An 18,126-nucleotide genomic window follows, 5' to 3' on the forward strand; every position below is an offset into this window, starting at 1 on the left:
CGTTAACCTTGGCAGTCCCACTGCAGCACTTTACAAATATACAAATTCTGCAGAGTAATAAATCAACACAATGTCCATTTAGAATAATCATAAAAAATTATTTCTTTTGGTTGACTCTGACATATTAATGTTGATATATTGATCAAAGATATAGATGTGGCAGTGAGGACATACTAGAATATATACTTATATTTTATAGCTGTGTTTCTCCTAAAGAAAAACTTGTATGTGTAACAATCCATACCAGGTGCTAATGCTTCAGCCCCAGATCAGCTGAGTTTGGCTTTGGCGTGGAACAGAGTGGACATCGCACGGAGTCAGATCTTCATCTACGGACAGCAGTGGCCTGTAAGAAGCAGATACAGTATAAGCCAGAATATATGTGATGTATACATACTGTGTTATTATTTATATTCACAGGATGTTTGAACCTGATTTATTCGCACTGACGTCTCAACTCTGAGTTTCACAGTAGTTGAATTTGAACTTAATGCTAATACTGCTCTAATAATTATAACAATAATAGCTCATGATGCTCAAAGTTGTTTACATGAGAAGAAATACTTGATGCAGTTCTTGTGTATAGGATGTGATATCACTGTATACTGTGTATGTCCTAGGTTGGTTCCCTGGAGCAGGCGATGCTGGATGCCTTAGTTCTGGACAGAGTTGACTTTGTCAAGCTACTGATTGAAAATGGAGTCAGCATGCACCGTTTCCTCACTCTTTCCAGGCTGGAGGAGCTCTATAACACGGTAATGACAAGCATAAAGTGTTGAAAACACGCTTTAAAAAAAAAACAAAACCTCATTCTGTTACTTTTTTCTTTCTTTCAACAGCGCCATGGACCATCAAACACGCTGTACCACCTCGTCAGAGATGTCAAAAAGGTATGACCATCACTGCCGTCCCAGTAGCTCTGTTGCTGTTCAGTATGGGAATGTGGTATATTAAAGAAGACAAGTTTGACTCCATAGAGTTGCAGTTGCTTTTTTTGTGGTGTGTGTTGTTATGCTGTTTGCATCACTCCGTATATATCTACATTTTGCACTAGTTGCTGTAAACTGCAAATAGATGCCGGCCGGCTTTTCTTTTTCAGCTGGAGTTGCGGGCTGCAGTGGCTGTGTAGTGCTGTGCACGACTCTCATCCCTCTCATGATTCCTCAGTTTACTCCTTTCTTTATCAAAGGCACACACCACCACGGTAAACAAACACTACATGTATTAAATATTGTTTTATCCGCAGAACTCGGAGCAATACTGAGCAAAGTGAGACCACAATGGAAATGCTGCAAGGCTGAAGAGCTTAGTAGTCCCACAGTTTGTTTTAGTTTTAACTTGTATTTTAAATGGCCTGTAACGTGATTTCTTGAATAGTGATAGTTGAGACACAAGGTGATTCAGAGAGCTTACGGGGGGTGATAGAAAAACATTTATAACATTTAAATAAGGGGTGTCAAACTCATTTTACATTGTGGGCCACATGTGAAGAAGTGTAACTGCACATTTAATCTGTGAGATATTTTAATATAGGAAAAAGAAGTGTAATTTCAGCAGCACGTCTCAGTTTTTGTACATGATACAGAAATGTGCTTCAGTACATTAAAAAATGTCACTGCATGACTTCGGGCTTAAATTGTAAGGAAAAAATGTGTAAAATGACAGAAAAAGCTCTGGCATGTCATAGCCTACACAAGGTTTTTTTTTTCTTTTCCTCTGAAACCAATGTAAAATCTTTTTTGTTTGTTTTTAAATGTTTACTATATATATTAGATAGCAAAAAAAAGCTTAACCCCCCCCCCCCCCAAAAAAAACTTCTATGGTGCCTTAAAATTGCTCATGATAAAAGGTGACAACATATATTTTACATTCAGCACATATTATAGTTTTGAGAGATGATAGAGAGGTCAACAACCATTACCATTAGCATAGAGACATGCTCATTAATTGTAGTGTTACTAATTGCAGTGACGCCACATGCGCCTCTGAAAGTGTCTGTAATCTCCCCTCCTTTACTTCTTCCCCTATCTTTGCACAAACTTCGATCTCATGCTGGTGTAGAAAGCAGGAACACGCAGCGTACAGTAACTGCCATCTCACTGCACCATTTCACCAATGTGCAAAACATACACTGTAGTGCATGGCATAACGTTACCATCTCCTTTCTGCAGAGCTGTGTGTAATTGCAATAGTGTTGCTGAGTGTTTGTGTGTCACTGTTCTATCATGGTATGGTGCTAATTAGATTTAAATTTAGATCTTCATGTCATAGCTGCTTCCTTTCTTTTTCATTGGTCTTTGAAGACTGTTAGGCTTTACCGCTGGCATTTAATGGCTATTAATTAGATTTAAATTGCAGGTATTTTGCTAATATCAGCGCTATGGGTGAATGCAGGCTGTATTCAAGTTCAGTCTGCAGATCAAGAAAAGCGATCGTCATAGAAATGGGTTTCTGTACTACACCTAGTAAATAATCAAATGAATAGCAGAGTAAATGAACATTGTAGCTTTATGTACAGGTTGTGGCTTTAGTGTTGCTTTTCAAACAGGGGTTGGGAAGGCATCCTAATGTAGTAGCAGTGTGCTTTTTACCCTCAGTTTGCTTTGCTATTTACAAACTGAGAGCTCAGGAGATAGCTAAGAAGGGTAAGAAATGTGGCTCCAGTACACAGCACAGTATATATTTCACCAATGTCTTTACAATTATCATCAGAGAGGTTCACATAGTTTGGGCAAAAGGTACCTTTGTCAAAGCACCTGGTTTAAACTAGAGCCGTAAATGTTAGAGGCAAGTTTTAAAAGTTTCAGTTAATCATTAGTAAGTCCGCTAGGACTCAAAGCTAACTACACAAGAATATTAAGAACTGTTCTGTAAGAGCTCAGAGTGCATTCATAGAAGCTATTAGCTTGACCTTTAACACCAATTACAGGAGAGATCAACAGCTACTTGCTGGTACATGTGTATATACTGCACATTCATTTATTAGTGTAAGAGAGTGGAGAACAATTATTATTGAAGTTTTTTTTTTTTTTTTAAAGTACATGCCATGACTTTTCCAACATCATTGATCCTCTTTGAAAATTTGTCTTCAGGTAAAGGTGATAAAGTCAAACAAACAACATGCTAGTGCATCTCAAAAACTTATCATAGTGTGAAAAAGTTTGTTTTTATTTTCCTATTATGGCTCATAGCTCGTGAAAATACAAATTAAAATATTTAATTTCAAATTTGAGCAAATCACTATTCAAACAGTATAAATACAGAAAACGCCTGCTGACTTGGCAGTTGTCCAGATAACTTTCCACAAGGAGGGTAAGCCTCAGAAAAGGCTGCCTGTTTGCAGAGTGCTGTAGCAAAGCACATTAATGAAGAGTTGCCTGGAAAGGGAAAGTTAACAAAAACAGAAATGAGAAGACTGTCGAGAAAAGTCAGTTCAACAACTTGGGAAAGCTTCACAAGGACTGGACAGAGGCTGGTATCAGTGCATCAAGAGCACCACGCGCAGATGTTTTTAGGAAAAGGTTTTCAACTGTTACATTTCTAATATCAACCCACTCCTGAACAAGAGACAAAATTAGAAGTCTCTTACCTGGCCCAAGGAGAAAAACAGAACTGGACGGTTGCTCAGAAGTGCAAAGTTCTTTTTTTTTTTTAGATGAAAGTAAATTTTGTATTAGATTTAGAGATCAAGGTCAAGGAGTCTGAAGAGAGGCACAGAATCCAAGCTGTCTGAAGTCCAGTGTGAAGTTTCTGCAGTCTGTGATGATTTGGGATCATCTGCGGTTGTTGGTTGTTGTCGGTGGATTGTGTTTTATCAAGTCCAAAGTCAACACAGCCATCTACCAGGAGATTTCCATCTTCATGGAAATGCTTATTACTTTTCATTTTCCAGCAGCACTTAGCATCTGACTTGAAATAATTTACTTTACATTTACATGAAAGTTTACCTGTTTGAATTAAATTACAATGAAAAAAACGTTTTTCACAATACTCTCATTTTTTGAGATGCACTAGCAGAGTCCAGTCCAGAGTCCTGTAAATACCTACAAGTCTAACAAGGGACATAAAAAGGTCTCTAAATAGTTTGAATGAAATCGTTCAACTGGGCAGCCTCAGTAAATTTAGGCAGTGAGCAGTCTCAGTTAGCCGCCTCCAAATATTTTGTCACGTGAACTGTGACAGAAGAAGAATGGGGCTGAATTCTTCCACAGCAATGTAAAAGACTGATGAACTCATTTAGAAAACTATTACTTGAACTTAAGCGGTTCAGAATCATGGGATGCATTTAGTTTTTCACAGGTTTGTATAGGTTAAAGATTTTTGGAGTAATGTTCTCTGGGCTCAGATTTGAATTGCATCAAAAACAAATTGTGGGTGAAATTTGAAACGGTGACTGCAAGAAAATGGAAAGATTTGTGCCTTTAAATTTACAAATTCCCTTGAGCACACAGAGGTTAATCCTATTTAAGTCTTTTGTGTTGGGTTTTTTGTACTTACTTTTACCACAGAAGAATATCAAGTAATTGTTAGCAATTAAATGTTAGAAAAGATAAAGAAACCACATTTTAGAATCAAATGCTTTCTTATTTACAAGTGCTAAAAAAGTCAACAGTTTCTAGTGGATATACTTATTTTCATCCATGAAACAGTGATGGGTAGCACACAGTGGATTTCTAGGATACCACATCTGATTGAAGAACAGTCACGACAGGTAACTGGTGTCTCAAAGGAGCAGTGGCTGCCAGGGTAATTGCTGCAGGGTTGATGTTGAGGGCATGAGGAGGAATAGCGAGTGTCGACATGGTTATAGTCCACATGTGAAGGTGCTTCTGTTTCAATAGTGAGTCTCACCTTCCATGTTAATAGCTGTCCGTCTATCTTTCCACTCTCTTCCAGGCTAATGAGTCATTTATACTTTCCTTCTCCTTTCTTCTCCTCGAGACTGCATTGAACCTCACTGTGAAGATCTCATTACATGCCTAAATGCAAATTATGACAAATCATTCACTTTTTTTTTTTTACATGCTTTGTAATTGTCCTCAGAAATTACACTCTCTAATTCACGCTGCACCTGAGATTTAATTCTCTCCTCATTTTCAGCTCCTCTATTGAATATAAAAGACTTGCACTTTGGGGCTTTATCGTGTCACATTGTAGAAAGAGTAATGGGATCCCTGAAACTGTGATCCTTTTTTTAAAAACAACTTCATTTTTTCATTTTTTTGCTTACAGTATTGATAAAACTGTTTCACGTTTCTACATGGAAAACAAGACCCGTGTAAATATCAAAAGCCAAACAGAACAACAGTCTGGTTGAGACAACAATTTATTAAAGAGACTGGAAGAGAGATCTTGCCCGAGAGTTTCTGTGTATCTCATTTCTCCTGCTCTTGCTTATCATGCCGTTTATTCACTGACATTATGTGTTCTTTCCAAGCAAGAGTATCCAGGGTTCAGTTGGATCTACTTCAAGGTGAATCAGATAATCAAGTTTTCTTTCATAGCCAAAAACAGTTTGATATGGATTTTGTGCAGTGAGTGTATATGGCTGTGTGATTTTGTTTTGTACTCTTGTTTCCCTTCCTGTGTTAATCAGTCGGTGTGGGTCGTTGCCTGTTAACCCTGTTTGGTTTTTAGGGAAACCTGCCCCCGGACTACCGGATCAGCCTCATTGACATTGGACTGGTCATTGAATACCTCATGGGCGGGGCATATCGGTGTAACTACACCAGGAAGAGGTTCCGAACTCTATACCATAACCTCTTCGGACCCAAGAGGGTGAGTGAATGAGTCTCACCTGAATTATCCTCTTAGTGTTTAATCAATTTCAGATCTACTGTCATTAATCCAAGGAGCAGCACCAGCTAAATGAGCCTCATTATCAAACGTGTCCTCATAAGGATAAGTGGATAATAATATATTTCTTATACTAACATATTTATCAGAGAGTCTAAAGGTCAGCTGCGCTTTGCGGATGGTAATTAATTAACTTTTAGATGCAAGTTTTGATGATTTTTACCTGACAAATGGCAGAAAAGGAGATCTGCAGTGGGAGGTCAGTGAGACACGTGACTTTTTTTGGACAAAAAGATGGGAGCGGTTTTAGTAATTTTGTTTTTTATCAATACCAATTCCAGAAAAATATTAGTCTGAAAGTACAGCAGAAAAATAGGTAGGAATAAAAATGACTGAGTCCAACATTTATGCTGCACTTTTTGAATTTATCACAAAAACCAGAGTTACAACATGAAAAAAATAAACAAAAATGGAGACTTCTTTCTGTTAAAAGGGAGTTTTTCCTTCCCAGTGTCACCAAGCCTGTGATTTGGTGCTATCTAAATATATCTAAGTGCATAATTACTTATGTAAGTGTAATTGCCTGAAATCAGAAAAAGGCACCAATATGTTTAAGGGATTAATTTTGGGTTTCAACTGAGAAGAATTTAGTTAATATGCACATACTTACACAAATTTAGCTTTTATTTGTGTGTCAGGGTGCTGTTGATCAGCACAGGTTAAATATATGAGCATTGCTTCCCCTGTTATTCATTTACACATCAAGTAAAGTAGGAACATTGCATGCCCTATCATAAGCCTAATGCAACAAATCATCTTTGTGTAGCAGTTGCTCTTCATTATGCGCCGTCATCATCATCAAACTGCACACAGTTCATTACAACCCCACCAGCAAGTTTTCTTGGTGATTAGTACACACAACCAAAGTGACAAAGTGATCTCTGAAATCGTGCTTTGTTTGATGGTTGTGTTTTATACTGCTGCACATGTTGCACATTATATACATTTCACATTCTGTTTTCTCATTCTGCCTCGAAAACCTGCACACTTGTGAGGAAAATGTAAACATGCATAACTGTATAAAACACAATACTTAATGATGCACTTTGGTATTTGCACATTCAGTCGTGTGATTGTGAGCGTTGTGTGCAAGTGTGTATGTGAACCTTTGTGCATCTGTTTATCTTACTGTACAAGACTGGATGGTAGCCACAAAGCAGCTGGAAAGGCACAGATAACGTTTGAGGTAAGAAACAGGAGAGACAGAGCAAGGAGGCAAAATGAGAGACAAAGAAAGACAGAGTCACCTCCACTTTAACTGGGATTTTCTAGACCAAGTGAATGCACAGCCACATAGTTATGTGCATGCACACATAAACACATGTTAAGGAAGAACAAAGTCTTGAAATAGATGTAGATATCAGAATCCCCACAAGAGATTTGGGTTATTTTTACCAACTCAGATGATGGCTCATGAATACATAATTCATACATGCCCTGCTTTAATGCAGATACACAGTACTGTACCAGATCTACAAATATAAATTCATTTAATACATGCAAGCAGAAAAGGATTAGATATTATTGCCATATATACAGTCACTCAAATGAGCACAAAGTGCCATCCCTAAGTATCAGTTCCATTTTGAAGCATGCAAATAAAAGTCAGTGATTTACTCTGTTTAAAGGATCTTCTTGGCCTGTAAGTCTTGTGCATCAAAAGTAAAGTGTGCTATAAAATACATTCAACAAGGTCTCGCTGTGTGTTAATGTTTCTTTTTCATTTCTAGCCCAAGGCTCTGAAACTGCTGGGGATGGAGGTGAGTCTTGATCCAATCATGGTTGTTATTTAGTCATTCCTTCACTGTTCCTAACCCTTATCTCTCAAGCCTTTTCACTTAACTGATCTACAGTTTACTCATCTAAATAAGTGTGCTCATGTGTGCCGTGTGCCTCTCAGTAGATGAAGGGAAGCTCTAGATGTATATTTAATCTATTTTGCTGGTTAGTTTTATACATTTCTGAGTCAGCTGAGTGCTTTTCACACAAACAGCCAATAAAACAAAACAAAGTCATTTTGGTTTACAGCTTTTTCTCAGATTTATGGACTTTTTAAAAAGCTGGAGACTCATGCTCCAGACAGTTTAAATGCATATATATCTTGCAGTGCATTTCAAAGCAGTCCTGCTGTATTCAGCTGAATAAGCTATGGATGACCTGATCAGATTCATGTGGTGTGTGGTGTAATTTCTTAAAGCTTCACAAAGCACTGTTCCTCGGAGGTATTTATACGCATGGAACAAACATTCCTTTGTTTTTCTGTATGTTGTGAATTTATCCCCCATGTGTCGGTGTGTGTTCTCTGTTGTTTTTGCCACGCCATTACCTTTCTATCTTCACAAAGCCTATTTATCATCTAGCCAGTATGTATGTCAGAAATACTGCTGTTAAAGGGTGACAGCTGTGAACCCTGAAGGGTTTCTTTTGTAATACTTGCAATCATTTCAAGCATTGCGATAATTTCATTTCTGAATATCACTGAAATTTGCTAGCTTATACCAGATATTTGTCACTATCTGTAATTGCTGAATATTTTACTGCTCTGCAATCTTTTATGTCCAGCTGATCTCTTGCACTGAAAGTTATTTTTCAAATGGATTTAGCTGTTTTCAACAGTCTAAATGTGAAATTATGTCATTTAATGACTGACTGGCAGCAGCTATGTCTCCAGAGACAGAGAGCCAACTTGGTGAAAAGCCAATAAATTTACCTCTTGTAAGGTTTTTTACTATTAATTGAACTGAAACTATATTATAAAGAAGTTAAATTATGTTTAAAATCATGCGGAGATGTACATGAGCCCATACCCGCTCTGCGTTATCTAGATTGTTTAGTATTTGGCACATTGTGCTCTAGCTTGTCTCTTCAAAATATAACTTCCCAAGCATTTATAGAAGATCAGTTTAGGCGTCTAGATGCAGTCGAACCAAAGTGTTCTTCAGAGGTTTACATCATGTAAAACTTTCAAATTTCTTGGCTGACACTTGTGATCAGTATTTACAATCCAAACCACATATATGCATAATGTTTTCCTTCTATACAGAAAAGATCTGAAAAATCCCTAAGAAATACTTTTATACAGATGCTTCTGTTTCCCCACTAGGATGACATGCCAATCCGAAGAGGTCGTCAGAAGACGACACGTAAACGAGAGGAAGAGGTAGACATCGATTTGGACGACCCAGAAATCAACCACTTCCCTTTCCCCTTCCACGAGCTGATGGTGTGGGCTGTGCTCATGAAACGTCAGAAGATGGCGCTGTTCTTTTGGCAGCATGGTGAAGAGGCCATGGCCAAAGCCTTGGTGGCATGTAAGCTTTGTAAGGCCATGGCACACGAAGCATCTGAGAACGACATGGTGGATGACATTTCCCAGGAACTAAACCACAACTCTCGGTGGGTGACATGATATATTTTCATGTTATCCCAATCTCTCTCCGTCTGGCTCACTCTTTATCTTTCCCTCCCTCTGCCAGCTTATTCGGTTTAAACAGGATATTCAAGTATAGTTTTATATATAAATAATGTATATTGTAGTACTTAGAAGAGCTGGAAAACATGGAAACATGCTGTAAATGATTAATGTTAACGCTGAGCTAAGAGTCTAGACAGGAGCGTCTACCTCATACATCAGTATGTGTAGGTGGATGTACATACACACATGCCTTCCCTCATACAAACTGACCTGTTTCAGACTAGCTCTCATGGGATGTAAGTGACGCACATAAAAAGATCTAATAACATGCATCACCATTAGTTAAGGATGGGCATGTGAGATTGAGGTAATGCCTGAGATGAACACACACATTTGAAAAGATAACCTTGTAATTGACATATTTGGAGTTAATTGTCCAAACAATATTTGGATTCCTGAGTGAGTTTGTATCATATTCTGCGTCATATTCAGGATAATATTCAATTATGAACCAAACATTTTTTATCCATCCATTGTATGTGAAGCCACTAATGCTGCTATATATATATATATATATATATATATATATATATATATATATATATATATATATATATATATATATATATATACACTGAACAAAAATATAAACGCAACACTTTTGTTTTTGCTCCCATTCCCCATGGGATGGACGTAGAGACCTAAAATTCATTCCAGATACACAATATAACCATCCCTCCCAAACAGTGGTCACAAATCAGTCCAAATGTGTGGTAGTGGGCACATCTGCTATATTGAGATAATCCATCCCACCTCACAGGTGTGCCACATCAGGATGCTGATCTGACATCATGAGTAGTGCACAGGTGTACCTCAGACTGCCCACAACAAAAGGCCACCCTGGAATGTGCAGTTTTGTCTCACAGCAAAATGCCACAGATGCCACAAGCAATGAGGGAGCGTGCAATTGGCATGCTGACAGCAGGAATGTCAACCAGATCTGTCGCCCGTGCATTGAATGTTCATTTCTCAACCATAAGCCGTCTCCACAGGCGTTTCAGAGAATATGGCAGCACATCCAACCGGCCTCACAACCGCAGACCTCGTGTAACCACACCAGCCCAGGACCTCCACATCCAGCAGGTTCACCTCCAAGATCGTCTGAGACCAGCCACCCAGACAGCTGCTGGAACAATTGGTTTGCACAACCAAACAATTTCTGCACAAACTGTCAGAAACCGTCTCAGGGACGCTCAACTGCATGCCCGTCGTCCTCATCGGGGTCTTGACCTGACTCCAGCTCGTCGCCGTAACAGACTTGTGTGGGCAAATGCTCACATTCGATGGCGTCTGGCACGTTGGAGAGGTGTGCGCTTCACGGATGAATCGTGGTTCACATTGTTCAGGGCAGATGGCAGCTGAGAATGTCCCAGTTCTTGCATGGCCAGCATACTCACCAGACATGTCACCCATTGAGCATGTTCGGGATGTGCTTGACCGGCGTATACGACAGCGTGTACCAGTTCCCACGAATATCCAACAACCTCGCACAGCCATTGAAGTGGAGTGGACCAACATTCCACAGGCCACAATTGACAATCTGATAGACTCCATGCGACGATGTGTTGCACTGCATGAGGCAAATGGTGGTCACACCAGATACTGACCGGTTCTGGGTCCCCAGACCCCCAATAGCGCAAAAAACTGCACATTCCAGGGTGGCCTTTTGTTGTGGGCAGTCTGAGGTACACCTGTGCACTACTCATGATGTCAGATCAGCATCCTGATGTGGCACACCTGTGAGGTGGGATGGATTATCTCAATATAGCAGATGTGCCCACTACCACACATTTGGACTGATTTGTGACCACTGTTTGGGAGGGATGGTTATATTGTGTATCTGGAATGAATTTTAGGTCTCTACGTCCATCCCATGGGGAATGGGAGCAAAAACAAAAGTGTTGCGTTTATATTTTTGTTCAGTGTGTATATATATATATATATATATTTATATATATATATATATGAATGTGATGCTGTAAAAAATTAATGTCCTGAAATGAAAGTATGAGAAAAGTATTGTGTAGGATTTTGGAACCCAATTAAAAATTTGATATAAGCGATGGTACTGGTACAGATGTTGCTTTGAACATCTGAGAAAACTGTCGTGTTTCTGCATGTATTTGTGTTGGCCACATCATATTTCTTTCATTTATCAAAGATATGTTGCATTTAATATTATCCTTGTAAGTCATCTAAACATTCACCTTGTAACCAATTCACACCGCACAGTTTTTATGTTTGTACATGTGTTTTATGCCATAATAATACCCTCAGACTTGGGGCCAGGTGGCCAGCAGTGTTATGACCAGTTGAATAACATTTTCACTTTTAGGCAAAGTATATTGCTGTCTTGATTCATGACTCAGTGTGCTTGTATACATACTTTATATATTTTCCCAGAGAGTTTGGCCAGCTGGCTGTGGAGCTCCTAGACCAGTCCTATAAACAGGATGAGCAGATGGCCATGAAGCTGCTGACATACGAGCTGAAGAACTGGAGCAATGCCACCTGCCTGCAGCTGGCTGTAGCAGCCAAACATAGAGATTTCATCGCTCACACCTGCAGTCAGATGCTGCTGACCGACATGTGGATGGGGCGCCTGCGCATGCGCAAGAACTCAGGGCTGAAGGTAGTACGCGTCGGGTAGATGGTTGGGTAGAAGAGTCTGTGCATTTAAAAGCAATGTCCTTCTCTAGTTTAAAAGATTCATGGTTGTATCCCCTCAGACTGCCTGTAAAGTAACGAGATACCTATCAGTTACTCTGTAGGTGATACACCTGCATAAGAAGTAAAACCTACCTGTAGTCAGCATAGCACATAAAATATAAATATACCGTAACTTTCAAGTAATTTAAAAGCAGTATTTCCATGATGTAGCTTGTCTGTCAGAGTGCTGGCATGCATATTTTTCAGCTATAAGATGGATAATCTGTACGTAGCTTGGTCATGCTTCAGAGATTTTTTAAACTCTTGAATATCTCTTATGAGTTATAGGCTGCAGAAGATGTGTGCAAGTGGAAGTGGAGGAAGTCTATAATGAGGACATAATATACAATAATGTAGTTATGTCCTTGTTTCATCTCGTGCACGCTGTGTGCATGTTTATCCTCACTACATACAATTGGCCTGAACCATACGAGTGAAAAATTAACCTAATCCAGAAAGTTCTGTTCACGGGGAATTAAAAAGGTCAAATGAGGAACACCTGAAGGGGCTATGATGAGTCATTGTTCAGGATTTAGAGTGCATGCTGGACTGTGAGGAGTAGGCAGGTCACCACTGGCGGTAAAAAGCGTACGCTATCCACACCTGCCTCTCAGTTTAGCAAAGACTTACTATTACTATTACTTATCAGATGGACAAATCTGAACCTACACCTGGATTGGTTAATACCAGAAAATTATGTAATATCAAATGTTCGTGTTCTCAGTCACTTTGGTCTTCCAGGGTGACCAGCGACACTATTTCATAGCAGATTAACATCTTAAGGTGAGTTTATGTAGGTGAAATGATGTACTGTACTTAAAGATCAACCCAGTCAAGGTTGCTTGTGATGGTGGGAGGAATGGCCATCCAGAGAAAAGAGGTTTATTGGACAATAATAAGCTCGACACTGTCAGTGTGATCAGTGCTGGACTGCTGGCTGAACTTCTGCCACAACTTAATTAGTATAAGCCTTCAAAGCCATCTTTTTAGGTCAGAGGGGACGGGAGAACTGACCTTAATTTAGTCACAAAAAAAACCCCCTTGAAACAGAGTGCAATGTATTTTACATTGACGCTCGTGCGGTGAACACCCCTTTTAAGTCAAGGAAAAGCTTTTAGTTAAGACTGGTGGTTAAGATTAGAGCAATATTTGCTCATGTGGGTCTCCAAGACATCTGGTGGTAGAGTGATAGGCAGGGAGCTGCTCAGTTCAGAGGTTAGACTTATTTATGCTGAAGAGTTGCACTGGGATTTGCTGAGGCTGAGATCACACTCATTCATACACCGAGCGAGGGGAGTGATGGGTCCGGCTTTCTAGCATCTCAGAGCGAGAGGATACTGCAAGTGCTTTAAGTGTGATTTGGCCTTTGCAGGAGAGCGAGAGAGAGAGAGCGCAAAAGAGAGATAGAGAGAGCCCTACTAAGGCAAACTCACTGGAGCAGTAAGACAGAAAGAAGAAAAAGTGGAAAAAACAAACAAACCGAGATGCATCAAGGAGTTTGTGAAATACGGAGAGTATCATTGTTAAAAATGTCATAATCATCCGTGTGCACAGCTTTTGAATGTATTTATATCACAACTGGAAACTGGAAAGATTTCAGTGGACTGTAAGCTGTACACTGCTTTCTTTTTCTTTTTTACTGTGAAGCACTTTGGTTTTAAACATGCTATAGAAACAGACTTTACTTACTTACCTTATACATCAGTAAGTAATGGTGCGGTTGCCTTAAACACCCTCATAAAATCGGGGATACTACCTGCTTTACTGTGATCCTTTTCATATTCTATATTTAATCCATGCTACTCATCTAACCATCTAACTTTACTGACAGCTATTTTGGTAAATTATTGAATCCGTTTTTAATCTTAGCCCTTAACATATTTATGACGAAACAAACAAAAAATAAAAATTCACTCTTAAGAAAAAGATAACTCATTACCCTGATTTTCATCTTTTTCTCTTATTCTTTACTTCCCACTGTGATCACGTTTGAATTGCTCTTGCTTGCCTATTAGCTGCTGAAGTGTTTACAGCACAGCTGCCATTTTTTTTAATAGCCGCTCGAGATGCGTGTGTCCCCGTCATCCATCTTGGCAGCACAGGATTCTTGCTGCATGTCCTTGTCTAATGCCTTTATAATTGACCTCCACCGTTAGACTAGCTGTTGTAAATACCACAGCTTTGTCATTCAGCTAAAAGCAGGTCAGGACAGGATTGGGAGGTGTTCGTGAGAGCAAATGCTTTATTATGTGAGGTTCACATGTGTAAAATAGAGCGATTTTGAAGGTTTTTTTGCTCCAGAGTCTTTGTGTCCTAATTTCCATGGCGCCTCTCATGAAATTAGTGCTATAGCATAACACTCTGTGATTTGTCACTTCCAGCTCTTCCTTCCACATCCACTTCCTGTCTCCCTCATTTGATCACACAGGTAATATTAGGGCTGCTGCTCCCACCATCGATCCTGAGTCTGGAATTCAAGAACAAGGACGAGATGTCCTACATGCCCCAGGATCAGGAGGCCTACCTGCAGGAAAAGGAGGAGGAGGAGCCTGAAAAACCAGTGAAGGAGAAGGAGGAGGAAGACATGGAGTTCACAGTAAGATCTTACTGTGAGACGCAGTACAACTCCGTGGTGAGAGAACCCACCTCAGCCCTGCATAGTCAGAATCGATACACATATTCAGACTATGCACACACAAACACACACGCTTTGTTCGATCTTAAAACTGCACCCAACCCTGACACTGTTTCCTTTTGTAAATATCTCTTGTGGGCAAGTTTTTAAACAATGTCGGTGCTGTCCACAATGAGATGACGCTACACACACTCAGACACGGATATATGCACACAGTTCTCCACGCACACATATTTGTTTCCCTATTCTGGCCAACTGGACACTTCCTGCCAAATTGGCCTTTCTGTTTCTCATCGTCTCAGCAAAGACATGATTGTGGAGTTGTAGCGTCTCAGTCTGTCGCCGCTTGTGGGTTCCCTCGTGTATCTTTCTCTTTCCGTCTATCTTCTCCTCTGTTTTTCTCTCACCCACCCCCTTCCCTTCTCTCTCATTCTCAGCCCAGCTCTCTCTTTGCTTCTTTATTACTTTTGCTTTCTATCTTTTTTCCTGCAAATCTCTCCCTCCCTCTTTCCCCCTCGCTCTTTCTCTCCCTCTCTGGTTCTTTCTCTCTTTTTCCCTTTTTCTTCAAGCTCAGGTCTGATTGAGGTACAGTACTGTATGCTAGCCAATTGCTTCCCCTCACTCTCTACCATCAGTGATGGCTTGCTGCAGCATACCACTCAGCATGGCAGCTGCTGAGCATGGGAGGCCCAGGCTTTTGCATTATATAACCATGTCCGCCTGCTGCTGCAGAGCTTAAATCATGCAAAGTCTGAGCACCTTCTCCCAGCTCACAGCAGAAGAGTTGGTCCATCTGCATAGACACAAAAAGTACCGAAGAATTAGAACTCGCTCCATTTCAGTCCAGGTCAGTTCTAGCGACGATGCCAGGATCCAGCTTGTGTGTTCGAATGAAGACTGGAATTTGAAAATCAATTTCAATGCACAAACTGAATCCGTGGCTGTCGCGTGAAGCGGCTGAACTGAAGTTGAATGCCTTCCAGCACCACTGTGCATATTTTCCATCTTGCATTGAGCAAGCCAGCAAGCCAGTGCAAACATTCACGAAACGGGTCTTTTTTTTACACTTGCAGTCCTTGAGGCACTCTGGCGTTAAACAAAGATTCCCCGCTGCTAGAGAATGTACTTGTAAAGAGCCCCTTCCTGTTGCCCTGGCTTCTGACTGCACAAATGCAGCGTCACTTACTTATGAATCACACAAAGATTCATACATATATACACGGACTGCTACACCACAGAGGGAGATTGTATTTTCGTGATATGATGATCAGATGCTTGGCATAGAACACACTGTAATGGATGTAAAAGCCTGTCTGATAGCTAAAATGCATGTTTAGTGCAGTTAAGGCATGGTGTGATTTACACACTGGCGTCTGAATTTGTTCATCCTGAAGGCCCTGTCTGTGTGTGCCTTGGAGAAAACTTTAGCTCTATGTGTTTCACATATTTGGGGCATAAAACAAAATAGAAATCCTCTAGTTCTTACTAAAAGTGCTCCTTTTCTTCTAATTTCATAGAGGTGGTTTTTATGACGAGTCTACCTATTCAACGCCCTGGGATGTACACCGACTCCTCATTGCATATTTGAACCATTTAGACCAGCTTTAAAACTTTAAACGTTGCCCAGGTCTGTTACGCTTGTTGACTTAGAATACAATTCCTCTCAGAGGTCTGGTGTTGCTTTGACATTAAGACCATGACCCATAAAAAAGTGGGCTCCGAACCCTCTCTCATGGATAAGGAAATGTGTCACAGATTGAAGTGAGATATCTATGTCTTATCTTTCCTTTTTTCTGTCTTCTTCCTGTCAGTACCTTGTCTCTTTTTTGCCTCCTAATTGTTGTCTGAGACACAATCCATGAGTGTCCATGTCTGTGTAATACTCTGTTACCAGCCTTCCAGCCTTCACCCAAACTCCACCTCAAACACACATTTCACATTTTGGAATGATTGCATTGCTTGTGCTTGCTTCTTTAATTATGATATTAAAACAGTGCTGTAGCCCATAATTTAACCCTCTCCCCCCTTCTCCCTTTTCTCTGTTATTCAACTCTTCCTCCTCCATCCCAAATACTCATCCTCCTATCCATCCTTCCTCTGCATCTCTACCGACTCCTCCTCCCCCACCTTTCCCATCCATCACATTTCCCTCTTCCCACACTCTCTATACTTTAAATCCTCACACCTCTCACTCCTTCCTCCCTCGCTCCATGTGGGGTTTGCATTCGCCCAGGCAATGCTGGGCAAAGTAACCACAGAGACATCCAGAAAGAAGGATGTTGAGGAGGTTCAGAACCGCCACCGCCTTATCCCCATGGGACGCAAGATATACGAGTTCTACAATGCACCAATTGTCAAGTTCTGGTTCCATACGGTCAGTGTCAGTTTCAGCAGCACCACCTACATGCTCTGCTTCCTGTTGCTACTGTCACTGCTTACTGTATTTCTGCAACAGCATCAAAAGCCTCTACTTTCACGCTCCCTCCATTGTCATTAACCTCCCGTTCCAACCTGACATTGCCTGGCTTGACGGTGTGGGAAAGTATAGTATGAAGTAGATCTGGAGGCTGATGGAAGCAGCATTGAGAGAAAAGTATAGGAGGATGAGGGTGGGTAAGGAATTGAATCACACAAGAAGGCTTTTTATTGACAGTGTGAATATTGACTAAAGTTTCTGGGCCATTGCCACTAGGTTAACTACTACAATATATAAATATTAAATTAAGCTTTGGATTTTTCAATTATCTGTTTTAATAGAGCAGCTTACATGTAGAATCTGTAACTGTTTATGTATAGCTTGTGTGGTACAGTATCTGCCTATGAGCGTGTGTGCTTTGTTTGATTCTGGCTCATTTATTATTTTTCCTTACCCTATCTTGGGTTGCCTCAATTTGCTTGCCCAGTGAAAACATCTCTTTAGCACCGGCAGGGATTTCGCTGTTTATTTATGCAGAGAAAATATTTTCACTGCTCTTTGTTTCATCCTGTTTTCCTCTCTCTGGCTATTCGCTCTCCTTCTCTTCTCCACCCCCCACCGTCTTACCCCACTTCTCCTTTCTGCCCTTCAGGTTAAAGAGAAATACTCTGTGGTGCCTTTCAACTATTGCAGATGTGTTCTCTGAGCCAAAATGGAGTTTTTAGTCTTGTTCCCAATTTAGATTTATACCTATGACCTGATGTGTGCTGTCCAGGTTTAATAATTAGCTATTGTGTGAAGCAAATGTGCATGTGTAGAATGAACACCGGTAGAATGCTTGTTTTGCAGATGGAAAAAATATGCGTATAAACCAGAAAGCCAACATGTTTTTTAAAAGATTCAGGAGACACATAATGGAGGTACCTTGACCCCAAATATCTTTTATCAAAGCCTGAAAACTGCATTAATGGGAGTTGCAATGAGGGTCAGGACTTCACTCAATATGTGTTTAATTTGGGCAAACCCCCTTTCACT

The 18,126-nt window shown here is 40.3% G+C and overlaps 1 protein-coding gene across 1 annotated transcript in view; it reads left to right on the plus strand.

The window, feature by feature from the left end:
- trpm3 (transient receptor potential cation channel, subfamily M, member 3) overlaps positions 1-18,126 on the plus strand; it is a 158,394-nt gene that overhangs the window by 129,015 nt on the left and 11,253 nt on the right. The window contains exons 11-19 of the mRNA XM_085425213.1: positions 248-348; positions 621-755; positions 840-890; positions 5,638-5,778; positions 7,587-7,616; positions 8,960-9,252; positions 11,735-11,963; positions 14,469-14,672; positions 16,909-17,049. Coding sequence (XP_085281339.1) covers positions 248-348; positions 621-755; positions 840-890; positions 5,638-5,778; positions 7,587-7,616; positions 8,960-9,252; positions 11,735-11,963; positions 14,469-14,672; positions 16,909-17,049 — 1,325 coding nt within the window. The remainder of the gene's footprint in view (positions 1-247; positions 349-620; positions 756-839; positions 891-5,637; positions 5,779-7,586; positions 7,617-8,959; positions 9,253-11,734; positions 11,964-14,468; positions 14,673-16,908; positions 17,050-18,126) is intronic.

The sequence above is a fragment of the Rhamphochromis longiceps genome, linkage group LG12, assembly GCF_057381845.1.
Source record: "Rhamphochromis longiceps isolate RC_006_pf linkage group LG12, R_longiceps_female_GT1.1, whole genome shotgun sequence".
Taxonomy (NCBI): domain Eukaryota; kingdom Metazoa; phylum Chordata; class Actinopteri; order Cichliformes; family Cichlidae; genus Rhamphochromis; species Rhamphochromis longiceps.